This window comes from Typha angustifolia, chromosome 10, assembly GCF_048772165.1.
Source record: "Typha angustifolia cultivar Huaian chromosome 10, ASM4877216v1, whole genome shotgun sequence".
Classification (NCBI taxonomy): domain Eukaryota; kingdom Viridiplantae; phylum Streptophyta; class Magnoliopsida; order Poales; family Typhaceae; genus Typha; species Typha angustifolia.
The window spans coordinates 10,558,300-10,579,416 of NC_133248.1; the positions used below are offsets into that span (position 1 = coordinate 10,558,300).

General features: G+C 39.1%; 3 protein-coding genes across 3 annotated transcripts; 1 reads left to right on the top strand and 2 right to left on the bottom strand.

Moving 5' to 3' along the window:
• Nucleotides 1-1,652: 1,652 nt before the first annotated feature.
• On the bottom strand, nucleotides 1,653-9,292 carry LOC140768085 (uncharacterized). The gene is made up of 12 exons (XM_073108178.1): nucleotides 9,097-9,292; nucleotides 8,476-8,603; nucleotides 8,251-8,313; nucleotides 7,945-8,066; nucleotides 7,735-7,850; nucleotides 6,836-7,643; nucleotides 5,340-6,071; nucleotides 5,021-5,242; nucleotides 4,842-4,937; nucleotides 4,534-4,728; nucleotides 2,825-2,938; nucleotides 1,653-2,097 (listed from the first exon to the last, which is right to left on the bottom strand). The coding sequence occupies exons 1-12, from the start codon at nucleotides 9,189-9,191 to the stop codon at nucleotides 1,837-1,839; spliced, it is 2,952 nt and encodes a 983-aa protein (XP_072964279.1). The 5' UTR covers nucleotides 9,192-9,292; the 3' UTR covers nucleotides 1,653-1,836.
• Nucleotides 9,293-10,665: 1,373 nt separating this feature from the next.
• On the top strand, nucleotides 10,666-18,964 carry LOC140768084 (putative E3 ubiquitin-protein ligase LIN). The gene is made up of 15 exons (XM_073108177.1): nucleotides 10,666-11,788; nucleotides 12,601-12,843; nucleotides 12,958-13,040; nucleotides 13,291-14,439; nucleotides 14,587-14,731; nucleotides 15,037-15,294; nucleotides 15,570-15,876; nucleotides 16,173-16,297; nucleotides 16,387-16,503; nucleotides 16,775-16,900; nucleotides 16,981-17,103; nucleotides 17,421-17,531; nucleotides 17,692-17,838; nucleotides 18,222-18,467; nucleotides 18,883-18,964. The coding sequence occupies exons 1-15, from the start codon at nucleotides 10,928-10,930 to the stop codon at nucleotides 18,898-18,900; spliced, it is 4,059 nt and encodes a 1,352-aa protein (XP_072964278.1). The 5' UTR covers nucleotides 10,666-10,927; the 3' UTR covers nucleotides 18,901-18,964.
• LOC140768088 (uncharacterized) lies at nucleotides 18,600-20,397 on the bottom strand. The gene is made up of 3 exons (XM_073108179.1): nucleotides 19,881-20,397; nucleotides 19,649-19,789; nucleotides 18,600-19,577 (listed from the first exon to the last, which is right to left on the bottom strand). The coding sequence occupies exons 1-3, from the start codon at nucleotides 20,082-20,084 to the stop codon at nucleotides 19,428-19,430; spliced, it is 495 nt and encodes a 164-aa protein (XP_072964280.1). The 5' UTR covers nucleotides 20,085-20,397; the 3' UTR covers nucleotides 18,600-19,427.
• Nucleotides 20,398-21,117: the final 720 nt, after the last annotated feature.

Genomic DNA, 21,117 nt, shown 5'->3' on the forward strand with positions numbered 1-21,117 from the left:
CCAGGTGCGCACTCGCCCGTGCTCATCTCATCTGATTGCTTCTCTGCCCCTCGCGTGGGGCCCAACCTTTGTTCCCCGGAACGTGTACAGGATGGGGCCCACCTGAATAAGTTATCCGGAGATCCCGCCTCCCCCCCACCCCCCCTTTCGTTATTCTTCCTTCCCCTCTATTCCTGCAAGGAATCAATCCACTTCGGCCTCCACCACTCTCCAGCCCTCCAACCCCCACATGGGAGGAGAGAATCATTAATGCCTCATTGATGCCCGGTGTGAGCTTATTTGATTATGTTAATAGATTATCTTTTTCGTATCAGAAGATGATAATGATTTTATATTTATTTGTATGTATATATATATATAAGTCTCTAGTAAACGAGATGACATATGAAAATAAGGATGATGGACATTTTGAACTTGCAGACAGTAGTGATGATGTAATTTCAAAAAGAAGATTACTCTCCCTAGCGAAATATATTAGATGAGATGGGACCTAATTGTAGGTGGTCTATGTAACATATTGATTAAAGTCCCACTTCAAATAGCACCCTCTTTCATCGTGATTCCAAGTCAAATTGAAGAGAATGGTATTGGATCAGTGGTTCTCTTTTGGGACCAGACGGGGGATTTCTTTCACTCATCTCTTCCCATTAGGGGGCCTCTCACACTTTAGTTGATGGGATGAAGAGAAGTGGGCCAAAAAGAGACGACTACTCCTTTTGAGCATTAGACGGCATCACAAAAGCAATAGGAAATATTCTTCACTAAACCCTGATATTTTCCGATTTCAATTGAAATTAAACCCTAATCCTCGAAAAGAAAGATCACTTTGAGTGAGGGAAGAATCTAAGCTTTTCTTAGATTTTGGCTCTTTTTCGGTCTGGTGGGTTCTACCAAGGACAGCAGAGAGGGGGTCTACATATAGGTGAATTTCCGTTCCCTGTGAAGTGGTTGCAGCATCACAGGACATGGCTTATAAGAGACAGTAATGCCTGAAGGAAGTAGTGGTAACCCACCCTGTTGCTTGAAAAAAGTAGGCATTGATCAAAGTGAAGAAATTGGCGGAACAAAAGAATCTGTATGCCTCCTGGAATCTTCTTCCCTGGTTGTCAGTTGTCACACCCGATGTTTAGAAGTAGCACAACTTCAAATCCACAATCTGACACATACGACAGTTAAAGTCATTATATCTGTCCAAGGAAAAACTACAAGAAACCCACTCAGCTGCCTATAATTTGTATACCATGAGAGAAGTTTGAGTCACTACAAGAGAAGCAGATCATTTCAGTACCCACCAAAAAGATTCCTAGCGGTGGGGAATGCAAGGCATCGCACGAAGAAACATTGAGGATTCCAATACGAGAGTTACCAGATCCCAGACATATGACCAGCCCACCACCAGGCAACTGGATGGTTGAGGCTTTATACTGCGAAAGCAGCATTAGATAGGAACTAATGAAGAACAGCAGGGAAGAGAGGGCATCATACTGACCATGAATCCTTGAGTCGCAGCTTGCGAGTGCATGCCAGTGGCTGCCATTGTCAGGATCCGTTGTTTGTGCCATTATTTTTATGAAAAAGAGATTAACATAAATCGTTGGATCACCAAGTGCTTTAATGGTACTCGGGCAATAATGTGAGAGGAGAGATTGCAATTGTAACAAATTTTGAAAGCATATTGGGACTTCTGTAAACTAATGCCGAGAATGGCTTTCAGAAGGTCGCACCAAATATAATACATATCAAAGACTACTTGTGTCGAGAAACTACCAAAATCAATGAGTTGTCAATAAAGAAAATATTCTGAGTTCAGTGCGCAATAGAAAGTGGAGGATGCGTTCACCTCCACTTTTCTCCTAGCTCCTTTTTCTCAGATAGCTTCCATGTTACCAGGATAGCAGCAACCAGAGCAACAATGGTGAGGAGAAGTAGTGCATAGCTGAAATCTTCTGTAAGTGAATCGTAGGTTCTTGATGGAGCAAGTTTCATATAGAAGAGATCTACCCCGTAGGAGAAAACAAGTGCTGTGGACTCCAACTTAGCTGGAATTGCTACGATTCCTCTCAAGCCTTCAACTTGAAGAGAGTGCGTCACATAAGACTGCATAATATTTAAAAGTCAGCTTGAAATTATTGGACAACTATTAGATGTATGCATCAGCTAGTGCTTCAGTCGAACAATACCTAGTATAAATGAATAAAGAATTCCAAATATGTATATAGGTTTTTCTCTATTCCAAATATGTATATAGGTTTTTCTCCATTACAAGATGAGCAATGAACCTAGTGTTAGTACATAGTAGTGTCAGAAATTGCCAAGTAAAGCTAGATTATCTTTGACCTGTGCATAAAATTGGAAGATGAAAACTTGCATAAATGAATGCAGAAAAAAAAATACACATATTTTGCTGTTTTCATCCCAGGTCCTCCTTTTGATCAAGCAGTTATTTGCATATAAATATTAATGAGAAGCATGAGCGATTAACCAAGTATTCTGATTATTTAAATCTCTCAAGAAGTTAGATACAGAGGCCTACAGTGAAACAGATGCATGGAAATTGACTTATTTTCGAATGCAAAATTCAAAATTACATTTCCAGTCTTCGATATTAACTGATATTTTATAGAAATATTGTGTTTATATCTAACATCAACACATAGGCCATGTTAACAGCAATTTCATGAGACCTTTAATCCCTACAATATCATTGCAATAAGTATCATGTACTTTTCACTATACACATTTTTGAACAAAGAAGCAAAATAATATCCTATTGGCCATAAATTAAATGAGAGAACTATGTAAAGTGAAATGACAAGTAGATCACCTGAGGGATAATTGGCAAAGAATCTGTTAATGGCATCAGGCCCTCTTCTCTCTCTGCTTGTGTGGGATTAGCAGAACGACGGGGATCAAGATAACGCTTATCAAGTGCCAAAATCTGTTAAATGTTGTAAATAAAAATGACTTACAAAGTGACATTTCTTTATATATCATACTAGTCCAGTTAATAAATAAAAAGGGTGTGCCTAATTCTGATTAGAAATCTTGGATGTAGAAGCACAAGATGAGAATATGCAACCTTAAAGAAAACTAGAAAATCTTTTAAATGTGTAATTTAACAATTATAGACACAGTTCTAGTGTACCATCTGTCAAAACACTAATGACTGTGAAATTTCTTTATAAGAACTCAGTAGTCGGTCTCTAACCTAGATCTCCTTTTCACGTCAATTTCTACCAAAGTTAGACTTAGTCAGTACCAAGAATAAGAACCTGTTCCAACTACTCTCAGCTAGCACATGGACTTGCAAGGTTATTAACCATTAACAGATTTATATTTGCAAAAAATTTATTTCGCCCCCTGCTTTTTGTGTTATTTTCGTTTTGACCCCTCATTTTTTACCCATCTAATTTGACCCCTACTTTTCATTGTAAGTCTTTAAAAAAATCTTCAGATCAACTTTAACCAAATGAAATTGGACGGAATGACATTTTTTAATGAATATATTTCTGTTGATAAAATATACCTTCTCAAATACCAAAATTGCCCATGACACTTTACTACTTTGGTTGTTTATTTTTTCAACCTTATTATTTCTTCTCTTTAGGGCAAAGAAAAAAAGCCCTAGAAAAGAACACAGTGAGAATGCACTTCATTGTAACTGAGATCACTCATAACATCTTCATTTTAAAATAGCACGATTGGGAAGGAAAACTTAGAAGGTTTGGGAGGGTTCTCTTTAGCGAATGAGAGGAGCATGATTAGTGAGGAGCATAGTTGAGGAGGAAAGGTTTGAGAGGGTTTTCATTAGTGAATACGAGAACAGTTGGGAAAGAAAAGTTCGACAGGAATTTTTTTTTTAAATATAGTAAACGGGTTAGGTTTTACTAACTGATATGTATATCTAAGGGTATCCTAGTAATTTAAGCACCCTGGGTTAGTTTGACTTGAAGGTTGATTAGTTTTTGTGATGAAAAATAATGGCAGGGAGGAAATGTAAAACAGGAATAGATTTAGACAGGTGAAAGGGGTCGAAACAGATATCGACATTTATATTTATATGCATGCCTAAATATTTTGATCTTTCTGCATAGTAGAATAAATAATTACTCAACAAGTAACAGACATCACCATTTACAATAGAATAAAGAAATTCTCAACCAGTAATAGACATCAGCATTTACAATCTACCATAATTAATGCATCAAAGATTCGAAATAATTACTGATTTCAGGCTGAGTAAATGGTTCTTATGCTATAATCGGAGAATTAAATATAAGGTTTTCATATATTTCCTCATTTCATGCTTAACTCATTGTCTGCTAAATCTCCATAGGTTGTCAAAAATCAAAAGATGTATAGTATCACCGGAAAGTAGTAAAAGTTGCCACCAAAAATAAAAAAATAAAAAAATCAAAAGAAGTCTAATCTAGTCAATTTGGAAATCTTGATATAGATGAATTTTACGTCAAAGAACCAACAACAGCTTGTTTTTTAGGAATACCATTGACTGGATTGTATAGTTTGGCTAACCTGGTCACCAATTGTCCCAATTAGGAGCTGCTTGGATGTTATGCCCTTAGCTGTTGCAGTCACTGCCATTGTTTTCACAGAATGGGTGAAAAAGTATGATTGGGATTTAGTTACCACCTCTGGACGGGCATATGAAGTAACAGGCACAGTCAAGTTATGTTTTCCCAATATAAGCTTCCAAACATCTTTATTGTCCTGCACAAGACATTTTAACGTAACAGTCCATGTCTTTCAAAACTAAAAGAATACAATGTCAAATGTTAAGAGATTGATAAGAAGTTGGAAGTTATATATAGGTAATCACTTACTGCCCGAGATTGATCATAAATCTCAATGACTGAAATTTCGTATCTATGTGCTCTGAGATTAAAGTAGTGATAGACAACCACGTTCTCAGTTAAGACCTTGAAATAAGAAAATATAAACAAGTTATCTCAAATGAAGTTGTTTGATGTACTATCTGTGGTTGAAAATACTCGCCACTTACAGCATGGACAGGGCCTTGTGCACCTTGGTGAGTCACTCGGTGCAGTATACGACCAGTGACAGCATCAATAAGATATACAACTAGCCGAGCTTCTTCTGGTGTTGAAGATCCAATCTCTCCAGAAGCCTTGGGAGAAGCAGTAGCAACAAAAAGTAAATTTTTGGATATATATTTGTACATCACATCTTGGTCTGCCACCACCTTTGCTTGGGTATGAACAACCTAGAGAAGAGATATTAGCGGTGCAAAGAAAGTTCAGTTTTTTTCTTTTAAAATTGCACTAGAGAAGCAAAACAAATAAAGCACCACGGAAGAGAACCTCATTCATCTTTCTTGTTGCAGTAGCAATGATCTTCTCATTCTCAGAAGGGAAAATAATAGACCACAACTCTTTAGTATCGAAGCAATATTCATCATTGTCATTGACGTTGCACCCATCTTTTAAAAAATATCCTCTGATACTATTTTTTTCAACTTCAACTGAATATGTGTATATATTTGGCATTTCCCTGTGGAAGATATCAACAGAATCAGAAGTTCTTGGATACAAATGAGCACGGAAGTTGGCATCCATGATGAGATGAAGTCGCTGCTCAGATGAATCTGTCAAGGTCAACGGGATAACTCGACTTACAGAATGAGCAAGGCTTACAGATTCAAGTTCCTTCCCAGAGTAAGAGTCAACGACTGAGAGAACACCAGAGGCTTCAGAATTAGATCCACATCTGCCAACTACGAGAACAGATGGGTTCTCGTGCATTGCATGATGATGAGGAACCTGCCACTGATATATACCTAATGCAGATGGAGATTCACAGGCTTCTGATCGACGAAGGGAAGGAAGTAAGTGAGACCAAACAATGCGCCCATCTCCAGTGTGCAGTGCCAAAATTTTACCAGCTCGAGTTAATACAATAATAAGTTTCCTAAACCCATTGTGGTCGCGTGTCATCTTATTTTTTTCAGAACTTTTTAGTCTCATCTCTTGTATAGCAGCCAGATCATCAGGACCAGCAAGCATGAGTGTTCCTTTAAGTTTCAGCATATGTCCCTTCGTAAGTAAAGATGAGAAAGAAATTTTATCAGCAGAGCATAATAAGATCTAACTCTAATATTTACAAATGAAATGGTTGTGATGGTCAACAAGTTCCATTTATCATCGCAGTACTTTTCCTAGTATTACTTAAAGCCTTAAACCCAAGAGAAACACTATTTAAACAAAGTTAGAAAAACCATGACCTATCAGTTAAAAGCATATAAATGCAATATTGTTCTTGAAATTGTCTGAGGTCTAGATAGCATAGAGCTCTAAGTATTTACCTCCTATATAGCATTTATTAGATCGAAATTCAAAAAGAAACTCATATGAGTAGTTGTTTATTTTCTGATTTCCTTATGCTAGTGCACTCTCTTTTCACAGCATTGAATCCCAGACTTCCGCCAAATAGGCATCCAGCTCGACAGCTGGTTGTGCACCAAAACTGTGCTGTATTGGTATCCTCATCTACATACTTTTTATAAAAATATCTGATTGAGAATTTCCACAAAAAAATCTTATTGGAGAACTTCCAAAAAAACGTCCTATTGGATGGTAATTTCCTAGCAGTTCTGGTCCTCTTGTGCACCATAACTGTGCTAGCCTGGTTTCCTCACCTTCATACATCTTATAAAATATTTGAATGAGAAATTCTGAAAAAAAATCTTAAACGAGAATTTCCGAGAAATGTCCTCTTAGCCAAGAATTTCCTGAAGGAAAAATATTTTGGATGCTTTTGTTGCTGAAAAAGAATATGCAGGAAAAAAAACAAAAATTACCTTAAGCCATTCAAAGAGGTTGTGTTCCACCTCTGCCACTGACACTCCTTCCTTCTCAACAGGCAGTTCAGATGTTGTTGAATCAATAACTGAAGCAAGTCCATCCTCTCTACTCCAAACAACTTCACCTTGTTGTACCAATAAAAGTGAGTGGTCTTCCATTACAAGCAAAGCTCGAAATCCATGAGATCTGTCTGTTTTAAGATAATTATTAATAAATATATTCTGTACATGACCCCTCTGTTGGTCTATCTGAATAGTTTCACTAAGAACTTCATTGGTTATGCCATTATCAAGCTTAACTTTAAGTTTGATTTCTGTCTCTGCATGCTGCACAAAAGCAAAAGCTTGTTCTCCTTCAGAGATAGTGAGAGCATCACTAACAGAAGCTGGCTGGTTAATATTCTCAATCACCTCCAGTTCACTCACTCCTTTAACTCTTAGCAGGACAATACTTGAAGCAGTCTTTATAGCAAAAATGCCTTTATATTTCAAAGGCAATAGTTCAGCCGCACCAGAGAAATCTTGAACAAGATGTGAAACATATACCTGATGATATTCTATTTTTTCACCTTCGAAATTAATCAGAAACAAAGACGACTTGGTGGCATCCAGTGCAACTAACCAATTATGAGAAACAATTGCTGTTTCATCACATATACTACTGGGCAACAATGTTGTGCGTTGCCTTAGCACCTCCCCAGTATTAGCATCAATGTCATATATAGCAAACTTTGAAGAACCAAGAAAACCTACAGCATATACTTTATCACTGTCGAGAGGCTGAAAGATCTGTTTAATCTCCACACTGCAGTAATTTTAAGAAAAGATAACCTGTAATTCTGTAAATACTTATAAATCTGAGAAGCTCTAGAAGAAGTCCAGGAGTTGGGCAGTACCTATCGGTGGCAAAATCTTTTCTCCAAACAATAGCCCCATCTATGCTTGATACAGCATGAAGGCACCCTCCACCAAAAACTAGAATTAGGTTGTCTTTTCCTGTTCTAGTTTTTGCCTATAAAACAATTGAAGTCGAATAAACTCATCAAAGATAACATACCAACGGTAATGGGACATTCTAATAACTAACATAAATCTTTGCTTCTTACTTGAACATGTAACAACGAGTTTGAGGGTGCTGAAAATTGCAAATTAAACTCCCAAATCAGCTGGCCATCAGGAAGGTTCCATGCCCTCAGTACACTACCTTGAGAAGAGAGCGTAATAACATCTGAAAGAAACACCTTTTCAGAACTTTCTCTACAGCTTAATATCTATTTCTTGACTGCATCTAGAACATAACAGTTATGTGTTCTCAGAGTACAAAGTAACAGAGCAAGTACCTTTTCAATATTTAAAAAATAAAGTATGATACACTACAAAGGATCTACTAAATGAGACTACAAAGGACTCACACTTCCCAAGAGAGATGCTAAGTTGATCCACTTTGTCATTCTCGCCAAGGACATGCCTCCAAACTGCATCAAGAGAAGTTCATCACCATATAGAAAGAATTCTAGTAAAGGAAAAAGTAAACTGCACTAGTACATGAGATATACACAAAGTTTTACAAGTCAATTATCCAATACTGCAGAAAAACGATGTATTAAAAGGCCCTTCAAGTGCCAAGTGTAACTCACATATATTCCCAGTACGAAGATCAAGAGAGGCGATGACATTTTCTTCTGTTGAGACCACTACACGCCTTCTCCCAGTCTTTTGAGTGTGGAAAACAGCCTGCTTGACTTTGCCAATGTACTTCTGATGCCTGCAGAAGAAGGTCAATAGCTTAATTCAATTGGCAACAAATAGATCAAGCCACTCATCACCCGATTTTCTAAAACAGAACCATGCTTCTTAAGACCTCTGACAACAATTTAATGCTCTCGTGAGTTAGGATGTTCATACATACCTCATTAATAAAACGCTACACTAAAACAATAGATCAAATGAAAAGTATTACATGTATCCCATTCGAAGAATACTTTAGCGATACAAATTTGCAACATATTCACAGATAAGGAAAGGTATACTTTTTAATGGAGAACAGTATAACCATTGATATCGATCAGAAGCAAGGTAAACGCCAATCTTAACCAGATCAGACATCAATTCTGAACAAAAGAAAAAAGCTCCCTAACGACTCCAATCATGAAGAATTGTTCAACACGTAAAGGTAGTACGGATCTAAAAAATACTCCATGAACTCGGCAAGAGTTCAATCAACAGTAAGAAATAAAAGAACGATCGGATCCACTGACCAATCCGCGAGTCCGACTTGATCCTCGTAAATGGCGAAGGCGAAACTCGAGAAGGCGAGGAGGGCGAGAAACCCTAGAAGAAACCTAGCCGCCATGGCCGCGGCGGTCGGAGCTCTGTGTGTGGAGATGGAGAGGAGTAGCAGATCTATCCGTATGGGAGAGGAGTCGAGCCCGTCGACGGCGGAGATTTGAAGGCCTCCAACTCCACGTGTACGGAGCCATGAAAGGAGCGGAGCGGAGCGGGGTCGTCAACGAACTGGACGGGCTGGACCCGAGAAGGATCCGATTACGTTGCCGAGTCCGGTCCAGGGTTTGAGCTTGGTCTTGGACGGTTTATATCCGATGCCTGATGGATTATTAGATTGATATGGATTTCTTTTTGATCTTTGATAAAAAGAGGCTTAGATTAATATGGATTATATGGACTGGATAGGCCTTCTCTAATACAGTTGTGATATTTAAATATAGATTACTAAGGACTGTTTGGATACTCTGAATTTAATACTTAGAGTATCAGAACGCTAGAGAAAATTGAGTAGTCATCCAGATGACTACTGTTGAAATATTTTCGTAGAGTAATTACTTCAGATATAATGTTTGATATTAGAAATCAATTATAGAGTAACTAAGATTTGAATACAAAATTCCACGGTATTTATATCTACATCCAACTGAAACCAATCGAATTTTGGAATCATGTTATAGAGTCCATGTCACATCACCGTGAGCCTTGACCCAACTTGCGCCCAACTTTATATAACTCTAGGCTAGATTTTTGGGACATTTACGAATGACTTTATATATTTAACATACTTTATATTTTTATATTTCATGAGAAGTTTATAACCCAATTTTTTTTTCTATAAAATTTTTACTTAACATCATGAGTTAATTTGAACAAAAAAATATTTTAATATAAAATACTGAATAAATAATAAAATATTTAAAATATTTATTAGACAAACAAACAACTTCGATACCTAAAATAGGGGAAAAAAAACTTTAGGTATTCAAAGCAATACTTAGAGCATCCCTAACAAATAGATTAGCTAAAACAGACAGAGTCATAGACCCAAACTGAAGAAAAAAATTGAGTTCTCTTTTAAAAGTGACTAATTTATGTGCAACAAGATTAGCAAAAGAAGCCGTCAAACTCATAGCCTCATACAAATTATATGGTCTAAAATATAAGAAATAGTAACAATAATAAAATATAAAAGAATCCTTACCTTTGCTGAATTTGACTCTTCTTGTTTGCTCTCGTGAGGCCGATTTCATTAAGCACCTTATTTTCTACACTAGATGATGGCTTCCATCTTGTGGAGTTTTAGGAGGATTGGGGTGTTAGATTATTAGTTAAAAACCTAAAACCTGGTAGCATAAGTCATTGCTGTTCACAAAGCTCTCATTTATCTTCGTTACAAGAGTATTTCTAATGTATGGATAAGCTGGTCGGCTTGCGCTCTAGCCTCTAGGCAAGCAATACAGCCAACGATGACATGCAATGTACGCATCGCAGCCAATATACTGATTCCACGTATCACTGGGAAGCAGGTCAGCCAGCAACGTTGAGGGGCCTCGAGAGTTGAGAGTTGAAGCCGGCCATTGCCGTCTAGTCCAAACGACCTTCGACGCGAGCGTTTACCGCGCAATTTTAATTCCTTCGAGATTTACCGTTATGCCCTTCATGTCATACCTATCTACTCCAATGCCCCTCGACCACCACTCTTCTTCTCTTCAGTAGGCCGGCACCGGCAAACACCAAGGCCGGCACGAATCCTAAAGCAATCTCCTCGACCTTCCACTGGTTCCACTCACCGCTCTGGCAAAAATGACCGCGCCGACCCCCTCCCTTGCCGCCATTCTCCGCCATACCGCCGGGTTCCTCGACGAGCTCCTTTCCAATCCCGATCTCCGCCACCGCACAATCTCCGCCGCTCGCAGGAGCCTTCTCTTTCCCTCCTCCTCCACTGCCTCCCTCCAAGCCCTTTCCCTCCTCTCCCACGCCCTCGACTCCTCCTCCTCCTCTTCCTCCGCCAAACCGAGCCGCCCCTCCCCCTCCGCCCTCCGCACCGCCGAGAAGCTCCTCCTCTCCCTCCCTCAACCCACCCCTCTCTCCTTCCTCCTCCTCGCCCTCGTCGCCGCCGCCCGCCGCCGCTCCTCCCCTTCCTCCGCCGCTGCCGTCGCGCTCCTCGACGTCTTCTCCCTCGATCCCGCCCTCGCGCGCCACGAGATCGCGCCCGAGGTGTTTGAAGATCTCTTCGTGCCCCACCTCATCCCCGTGATCCGCTGCTTCGCCGACGAACGAGCTCGGATTCTATCCTCCTCCGCCGCCGACGTGGAGGAGAAGGACGGAAAGTCGGTTGAAGTGGCGGCGGCAGCGGCCATGAGTGTGTTGTCGAGGATGAGTGGAGGACAGGCGGAGGCGTTGAAGGAGTTGGAGCGGGTGTACGGGACAGTTCTTGACGAGAATTCGAGGATTTACGCCGAGTACCTTAAGGAGGTTGTAGAATTGGGTGATGGGGTTCTCCAAGTGCCGGCTCTGCCGGAGCTGATTCTGACGAGGATTAATGGTGGAGGGAAGGGAACTAAAGAGGCAGTGGCGGGAGGAGGAGGAGAAGAAGAAGATCATGACGAGGAGGAGGAGGATGAGAGGAAGGAGGAGATTGGATTTAGGAATGGGCGGTACAACGTAATGCAAACTTTCTTTTTAATAAGATTTGGTTTACTTGTAGAAGATTTTATTTATGTAGTTTTATGTGCAATAACTTTGATATTTCCATGATGTTGAACAGATTAGGGTATTTTGGTTTATTTGAATTGTTACTTGAATTGATATCAGGTTCAACTGTTTGACGAAGATTATAATATTTCTATTTCCCCCCTTTTTTTATTTAGGATACTTCTAAATAAGTAGTAGACTAGTAGTTTCTTTTTGTGAGATTTCCTGTTTTAATGTCAATTGGGGCCCATTTTGCTTTTCCTTTTACTTCTTGTAGTAGCACAACTTGCATGATGAGCTACTTGCTGCACATTCATGGACAACAAATTAAATGGCATACTAGTAGAGCACTATACATGATCAGACAGCACTATTGCTACTGCTTCTGTTTTACAAACCTTTTTTACTTTTTATAGTAATCAGCCTTGACTTAACATCCTCCTGAAAATTCAACAGCAGTGGTTCTTGGGATATTTGAATGTAATCTTCCCCTCTTTTACTGTTCTTTGATATATCTTTTGATTTCATAGACCTGTTGGATCTTCTGCTCATATGACATGATTTGGGATTGAATTCTCTTGTTCTTCTTAGGATCAGTCTTTTATCTTTGATATGATATGCTTTGTTTGAAATCTTTTAAAGATTGGGAGCCTCTGTGATGCTTTTCTCCACATGCTGGCTTCTTTTTCCATTTCCTGTTGTGTTATTTTCTATGATGAATATTAGCTCTAGTGCTACCATTATCAGGGATTTGGATTATAACTTATGTCTAATTTTTGCAGCCAATATGGACCGGAGAGGATGAAACAATAAAAGTCTATAGCAGGCAAAACAGCAAAAGCGAAAGAAACCTTTCAAGAACACCAACCTTGTATCCTCAAAGGGTTCCTCCACATCTCCTAGTCAGGCAACTATCGAAAGATGCCAGAAATTCTGCAGCAAACCTATTATTTGATTCTGGGCCAACTATCTCATCTGATGACATGTCAGAGGACTCTTCCTTGGAAATGGATTCTGATATGGAGGTTAAGCTCTTCTCGCTAACAGAAAGACATTCTTTCTAGTCGTATTTGACTGATCTGCCTATGAACCTTGTGTAAGTTTTGAAAGCTGAAATACCAATGTTGTTTGTCTTTTAGGAAAGCAACAATAGGACAGCATTGTCACGGCCACACACATTTCATTCTCAGAGAAGTGGACAAATCTTTGCTGAATCTGCAAGGTATGCTACTATGCTCTAATCATCTTAAAATAGAAGGCATAGCTACTATGTTATTCATCTTGTCATGTGATTTTTTTTTTCTAGAAAAATAGTAGAATTGATTAGCTTAATTCATTTATCCAAACCTCTTATAAGAAGAGGAATGCGATTACTTCTGCTTCATCCTTACAGGATAATTTGATACTCACCTGTAATTATGTTCTAGGTGACAGAAATATCAGTATCTTCCTTTTTTCTTTCCTTTCTGTAGCTTGCCGAGTCCTTCAATGGTTAATTCAGATAACATACTTGTATATGGTAGACAAACTCCTCCTAAGGACTTTGTCTGCCCAATAACAAGCCAAATATTTGATGATCCTGTGACGCTTGAGACTGGTCAAACATATGAGCGGAAGGCAATCCAGGAATGGCTGGGACGTGGTAATTCGGCATGCCCAATCACCCACCAACAACTTCACAGCACCCAGCTACCCAAGACGAATTATGTCCTCAAACGACTTATAGCAAGCTGGCAGGAGCAGAACCCCTGTTCGACCACGACTAGAATGAAAAATCCTCCTCCAAAGGGTGCTCCAGATACCAATCGGCTGAGCCATGCACCTTCTCCAACAAGTGTCATAAGCCAAGCTTCCTTTGATTGCACTAGTGGTGATCTGCATTTAGCCATATCATGCCTTTGTACATCTGATATTTTGTGTGAGTCTGAAATCGCTGTCCTCCAGATTGGACAGTACTGGATGGAAACCAGTGGAGAACCTGGGATTCTTTTTGCACTTGCAAAACCTGCAGTTGTCAATGGTTTTATTGAAATTTTGTTCAACTCTGTCAGTCCTCAGGTGCTACTGATGACAGTTTTCCTGCTTGCTGAGCTCGCTTCTAAGGACAAATTTGTTATTCAGACACTCACCAGGGTTGATTCAGATGTGGACTGCATGGTTGCTCTCTTCAAGAAGGGTTTGACGGAGGCAGTTGTGCTGATTTATCTGTTAAGTCCTTCATGGGAGCGTCTTATTGAAATGGATATGGCTGAGGCTCTAATGAAAACTATTAAGAGGAGTGAAGATGATTCATTTGAAATGTGTATTAAGCCTAAGACTGCTTCAATTTTCCTTTTGAATCAGATACTGAGAGACCATAAGAATGAATCCACAATTGTTTCTAACCTGATTTCCGAAAGAGTTATTGAGAGTGTCATTTCAAGGTTGGATGCTGAGCAGGTGGTGGAAAGGATGGCTGTGGTTGAGATCTTATTAAGATGCATGGAGGAAGATGGGCACTGCAGGAATATTATTGCCGAAAAATCTAAGTTAGTGCCCCTTCTGGAAAGCTTTCATGTAGTGAGTGATGTGGAGCAGTTCGAGATTGTTCAGTTCCTTTATGAATTAGTGAAGCTAAGAAGGTAATGTTTTTCAATCTATTTCTCAATTTCTTTTGCATCTAGGGTTTTGGGCTGTCATAAGTTGCTCCTGAACTTGCGCATGATTTTAGTACTTCAGCTTACTTGCTATTGGATAACTTGGATTCTGATAAGAATTGTATTCTTCAGGAGGTCATTTAATGAGCAACTTCTTTATATCATTAAGGGGGGAAGTGCTTTAAGTATGATGCATACACTTCTTATATATCTTCAGAGAACTTTTCAGGAGCAATCGCCTATCGTGGCAGGACTCCTTCTTCAGCTCGATCTTTTGGTTAGCCTTTATTATCTTTTCCTATTTTATTTCCTTACTAACACCTTTATATTTGTCATCAAAAATATTTAGTACCGGTCAGAGAAAATCCAGCATTTTCTTAATCTTCTGAAGAGCTGTTTTGTATAACTTACCTCAAAGGTTGCAGCTTCCAATTGGCATTGTTAACCAACATATCTACTGTAATCCTATCATAAGATCTACTTAAGGAACTTCTCTTGGTAGTTAGTACTTATTTCTTAATACTTAGAAAGTAAATCTCTAGAAAGTTCAAATTGTCTCACGATTAACTGATCTTGCATCAGGTGGAGCCAAGAAAAATGAGTATCTACCGTGAAGAAGCTATAGATGCTCTTATTTCATGCCTCAATAATCCAGATTCCCCTGGTATCCAACTGTTGGCTGCTGAGACAATCATTGCCCTCCAAGGCAGATTTTCATCCTCTGGGAGGCCCCTTGGTCGAGCTCTTATGTTAAAGCATGCACAAATGAATAAAAGATACAGATCATTGATGCAAGCAGAGCAGATGGGCCATGTGCTTGAAGATTCTGAGGATAATGCAGTCAGTTTTAATTCTTGACTATTACTCGCATGGTTAAAACTATGTCTTACATGAAAATCTCAACTTTTGGGCCTTTAATCATTTGTTATTATGAATCTTGTCACATTTGCCCATCTAACTTTAGCTAAAGTAGTTCACCAATGTCCTTATTGATATTCATCATCAATATTCATTTGATCCATCAATTAGCTTTGTTTGTTTCAGAATTCCTTCTTTGCATTCTTTGCATTTTCTTCCTTTCTCAGTTGTGTTGGACATCATCTTGATTGATATAGGGAGAAGAAAAGGCTGCTAATGAATGGGAAAGAAAAATGGCCTATGCTTTAGTCAGCCATGAGTTTGGTTTGCTATTTGAAGCTTTGGCTGAAGGTCTGAAGAGCAGAAATGCAGAATTCTTCTCGGCATGCCTTGTATCTGCAACCTGGCTCACTCACATGCTCACTCTTCTTCCTGATACTGGGGTACGAGGAGCTGCAAGAGTTTGCTTGTTACGGCAGTTTATAGTGATTCTCAAGTCTGCAAGACATACTGATGATAGAGCCCTTGCTATGTTGGCTGTGAGAAGTTTTATGCATGACCCTGGTAGGTATCATACATATGCAGATTCTGATTCAGTCTATAAGGTCATAAAAGTATTAAAAATGCAACCACTAAAAGCAAAAGAACATAATCTTACTCTATGAGTAAATGCAACATTTCGTGCAATTACTAATATTAAGCAAATGCATACAGCTCAAACAATAAACAAATTGCACCTCTTCTGATTTCATAAAGAATTGTATTTTACATGCATTTTCAGATAGAGGTAGAAAACAAGCGAGATGTATTTTCACTTTATTCATTCTAATGCTGCATATCGTGCTATTTTGAACTTTCAGAGGGAATGCACGACCTCACTCTTCATATAAAAGATGTACTGAGAACTTTAAGAGAGCTGAGGAAATACTCAGTTTTAGCATATGACATGCTAAAGCTTCTCTCAGACGGACAAGAGTCCAGCATTGTAAGGCAGCTGTCCTTTATCTCTGTGTAAGAAGACCTCTGGGACAGTTCATTCCTAGTTTTTTGATATTCTGATTTTCTTGATGTCAGGACATGTGGAGCCATAAGGAGCTGATTCAAGTAGATTGCAGCAGCAATGGCGAAGTGCTGTCCATAATTTATTTCAAGAACTTGATATTCTCTGGTCACTCTGATGGAACTATAAAGGTGAATGCTTTTAGGTTTTTCTGGAGCTCTATTGCCATTTCGTGCAAAAATTAATACTGGTTTAAATAACCATGTAGTCACAAGGGGCTAAAATGGGTTGGATATTATTTATTCAAATTGGAAAAGTGCCATCTCACGTAGCTACTATTACTCATTTGCAGTTCTACACCATCTATGCTTCATGAGACTTTATGAGATTCTTCAGCTGCTAAATGTTCTTCACTCTTATATGTCTTTGAACCTAATATGTATTACTTGATGCAACCCATAGGTTTGGGAAGGTAGTGAGAACCTTCTTCATCTAGTCCATGAAGCTCGTGAACATTCAAATGCAGTCACCAATTTGGTAATGTTACAAGGCAAGCTGTACAGTGGTTCTCTTGACAAATCCATAAGGGTATGCGGTTCTAATGTTATTTAGAGTTATAGCAGAATACGTAGATAATTCTATGCTTGACTTTTAATGCATGTGAATAGGTATGGTCTCTTCGAGATGGAGGTCTTCACTGTATAGAGATTCATGACGTGAAAGATCCGGTTCATAGTTTAACTGTTTCAAGTACAATTGCCTGCTTTATCCCACAGGGAGCTGGCATCAAGGTGCTTTTTAATACTCAGCATTAATACCTTCCCTTTTTGTCATACTATATATACTATTTTATGACTTACATGCTTAAAAATTTCACATCATCAGGTCCAACATTCCTGAATATCTATTCTAAACGATGTTAAGTTTTTCACTTTTTTGCATAATTATCCATGCAATTGAAGGTTCTAAGCCTCGTCCAAGGCTTTCATCATTCTGAAAATAAATATTAATCTGTATCAGCAACACTGTAGCAAAAGAAGGGAAAAGAAAAAAAGGATCTGTACTAATAGGTATTGGCATAATCTTAATCTATTCCCTGTTGTGTTAGGTACTATCGTGGAATGGGGTCTCCAAGATTCTCAACCCAAACAAGTATGTGAAGTCTTTGGCTCTTGTACAGGGGAAGCTTTTCAGTGGGTGTCTTGATTGTAGTATCCAGGTCTGCTTATATCTTTTGTTGCCTTCCACTAGTCAGTTGGTTAGTGCGACATAACTAATGCGATGTAAACCAGGTTTCCTTTAAATATGACAAGAAAACTCCAACATTCAGAAATATGAGGCATGCCATATGTTTTGTACTCATTGGTTACCTATTACAGGAAATTGATTTGGCTACTGGAACATTGGGTACGATCCAATCCGGTAACAGAAAGCTGCTGGGAAAAACAAATCCTATATATGCAATACAAGTTCATGACAAATTGCTCTATTCAGCCAGCACTTCTTTAGATGGTGCAGCAGTCAAGGTAATACCTCTTCTTTTTAGTAAGAAGGATAAAAGAATTAGATGAGATTAGTTAAGAGTTAATGAAGAAAAAGAAAGAAAGGATATTTAATCTTTAAAGAATATTATAGACTCGAATGATCACCCAGTTGCACTCTTGCTAGAACTATCCATCAGTAGTGCTAATGTATAACGCTGAATTCCTAAATTTCAAATTCATCTGGTTCATCATCTTCCCTTTAAGTTTGGTTGTGTTTCATCAGATTAATAAGAACTATTCTTATGTATCAGAAAGCCATTCCTTTCTATTAACTTCTTGCTTCCTGCTTGTTGCATTCATTTGAGCCTGTTCCTACTTCAATTTTGGTTTTGACACGTCTTTGAGGTTTCAGTTCTCTTTTACAGATATGGGACGTTTCAAATTACAAGCTTGTTGGATCAATACCATCTTCCACTGAAGTACGATCAATGGTTATCAGCACAGAGTTGATTTACCTGGGTTGTAAAGCTGGTGTGGTAGAGATATGGTCAAAGGAGAAGCACACTAGGATAGGAGCTCTTCAGACTGGTACTAACTGCAAGGTCCAATGCATGGCAGTTGATAGCAATGGAGAAGTTTTGATCCTAGGAACATCTGATGGAAGGATTCAGGTAAAGAATCAGCACAAATCATAATGCTGGATGTAGTAAAGATATGACCAGAACATCAAGGCTTGAGCAAACTACTTTGGATGGCTTTTCTTTCAGTATTTCCTATTAAGCATTGCTTGCAATAAGTTTGGGTTTTTCTTTTTTTTAAAAAAGAAGTTATCATAGGTTTTCTTGCTTAAGCCTATTACAAATCTCCTCTTTCGTGGCCCATTTATCTTAATTAAAGATAGTTCCTTACAGCAACTTTCTTACTGTTAGTCTGTTTCTGAGATCATTCTTCACTGTCTTCCAGACATCCTCTTCTATCTAGCCCTAGTTCTCCAAGTACTTTTACCAGTGAGAACGTACCTATTGTTTTAGCGACTATTCTTTTTTGGTTTAAAATTGAATTATGATATATGATCTTTGTTATCAGGCTTGGGGATTGACATGAAATATACCGAAGGATGTAAACCGCCAGTACCTATCTGTCTCAAGAAAGGATAAAGGAATCTAAGCTTTAGGTATTCTTTCATGTAGCATAAAAAGAATACTTTATTCTTTATTTATCTTCTGCTAATAAATAATGAGAGTTTTACATATCTGTTAATGGTTGTTCCCTAATGGCACACTTGAATATATATACTGATTAAAGATAAATTGTACTAAAGTCAAATAGCTATTTTATCATGATCTTTACTCTATGATAAATATGAGCCAAATGGTCATAGAGAGCCTAACATTAATCACATGATAATTATATATTATTTTTAATATAAAATTTTAAAAACATAATGGATGATATTTCAGAAAATCTAAGTATAATTATCCTAAAAGAACTCTCATAACTATAATAAAATATTAGTTCATTACCTGATTCCCATGTGAAATACAGGAAGAGATCTATCACTCTTATTTTGCAAGAAATTCATAGATTTAGATTTTATTTTATTTTATTTTTTTTTGTGGATGAAAGATGAACTATATCTTGCTCTTCACGGGTCGAGAAAATGTCATCCACTGCCTTCCCACGGCCACCAACTCCCCACTTCCCTTCTTCCTTATCTCCACCATCACCGCCATCAGCCTCCCCTTCCTCTCTATCACCCGCGCCGCCATCTCCACCTCTTCCTGATCACATCACCGTCATCAGACACGAAAATTAAACCTCCCAAGTAGTAATAACATCATCATCGTCGTACATCGAACTTAGCTGGCGAAAAGTATGAGATATCGAACTCCACGGAGATAGGTATCCTCCCGTCCAGCGACATGATCGCTGCCGCGCCCACGTCGTCCATCGCGGTGGCGATGGGCCCCGGCTGCCAGTTCCCGTCCGCGTCCTGCAATTGTTCGACGAGATGCCTCAGAACTTTTCAAAGATTTAGTTGACGGGATCAAGTAGAGAGAGAGAGAGAGAGAGAGAGGGCTAACGGTGAGGTGTGCGGGGATGCGGAATGTGGCGGCGGCGCGGCCCTGTTCGACGGAGGCCACCCGGAGGCCGGCGAGGGAGATGGCGTCGAAGAAGCCACCGTTCCAGAGTGAGTCCGCCATGGACTCATCGTTGCTCTTGGAGTGGACGGATTCCAGCCATTCCTTGGCCGTCGTAATCTGCGCATTTCCTGCTGGCTTTGCCATGGCTCCGGTGGTCAATTCTTTAGGTTAAAAGGTGGGGTTCTTCTCTGCTTAAATGGCAGGCTATATGGAGTTTTTGACCTTTCAACTTGGAATGAAAGACGTGTACAAATTCAGTGGGCTTTGTGGAAGAATTGGGTGGGTGGCTCAGAGCCTCGGTGCATATGCATGGCCATTTGGTTGTGACTTGTGCGTCTACACTACACTACGCTACACGTTTGCCATGTTTTTGTTTCACCACCCAACTGGTGTTAACAGCTCAACAACCTGCCACGTTTCTGGAGGTATACATATATTTATACTGATCACTAATGGATACCTCTGTGTGAAAAAATCCCTAGACACACGTATGTATCTAATCTTTAGCCAATGATATTGTTCGTTGCTTAAGTAAAAGTCGGAAGAAATATTAAAAACGAAAGTAGAGATGAACGCCAAGATTTTAATGTGGAAAACTCAAACGGGAAAAAAACCACGGATCCAAACTCGGATCAAAATCAATCACTAGAATATTAGCAGTTACAAGACTGACTCACAAAACAACTCATTGATCCAAACGACTTTGTTACTCTTAGTCTTGCTTGCTAGAACCCACGATTCACTGCTTCTTATGATTGACGTCCAACCTAAAAATTAAGATTTGTATATGAGAAAGACCTTATTCATTGAAGAACCGATGTAGCCTCAAGAAGTTTTCTTCAATAATGCTTCTTCAACAACCCTAGAGATAGGGTTTCACAATCTTTATATATGATCTTCAAAATAGAGCCAAATCCGAGTCTTATCCGTATTCACGAAAATCCAATAAATTGTAAACTTCATAGGTGCATTCGAACTCGGCCCAAGTGCGTTCGAATGGCCTGACTTAATCTCAGGTGCGTTCGAACGGGCCCAAGTGCGTTCGAACACGACAGTTTGAATTCTTCAGATTGCGTTTGAACGTGTTTGTGAACGCTATTCTCGATCTGTGTGAATGCTGTTCTCGGTCTGTGTGAACGCAGTACCCGCGTTCAAACGCGTTTATGAACGCAGCTCT

What these genes read in the sequence shown, in the direction of transcription:
- LOC140768085 (XM_073108178.1), bottom strand. Translation starts at nt 9,191, where the DNA reads ATGGCGGCTAGGTTTCTTCTAGGGTTTCTCGCCCTCCTCGCCTTCTCG. An exon ending in TAGCATCTCTCTTGGGAAGT is followed by an intron (nt 8,067 to 8,250) that starts GTGAGTCCTTTG and finishes TGTTTCTTTCAG; the next exon opens with ATGTTATTACGCTCTCTTCT. An exon ending in ACCTCTTTGAATGGCTTAAG is followed by an intron (nt 6,072 to 6,835) that starts GTAATTTTTGTT and finishes TTACTTACGAAG; the next exon opens with GGACATATGCTGAAACTTAA.
- LOC140768084 (XM_073108177.1), top strand. Translation starts at nt 10,928, where the DNA reads ATGACCGCGCCGACCCCCTCCCTTGCCGCCATTCTCCGCCATACCGCC. An exon ending in AAATGGATTCTGATATGGAG is followed by an intron (nt 12,844 to 12,957) that starts GTTAAGCTCTTC and finishes TTTGTCTTTTAG; the next exon opens with GAAAGCAACAATAGGACAGC. An exon ending in AAGATTCTGAGGATAATGCA is followed by an intron (nt 15,295 to 15,569) that starts GTCAGTTTTAAT and finishes TGATTGATATAG; the next exon opens with GGAGAAGAAAAGGCTGCTAA.
- LOC140768088 (XM_073108179.1), bottom strand. Translation starts at nt 20,084, where the DNA reads ATGGCAAAGCCAGCAGGAAATGCGCAGATTACGACGGCCAAGGAATGG. An exon ending in GCATCCCCGCACACCTCACC is followed by an intron (nt 19,790 to 19,880) that starts GTTAGCCCTCTC and finishes GAACAATTGCAG; the next exon opens with GACGCGGACGGGAACTGGCA. An exon ending in TTTCGCCAGCTAAGTTCGAT is followed by an intron (nt 19,578 to 19,648) that starts GTACGACGATGA and finishes TGATGTGATCAG; the next exon opens with GAAGAGGTGGAGATGGCGGC.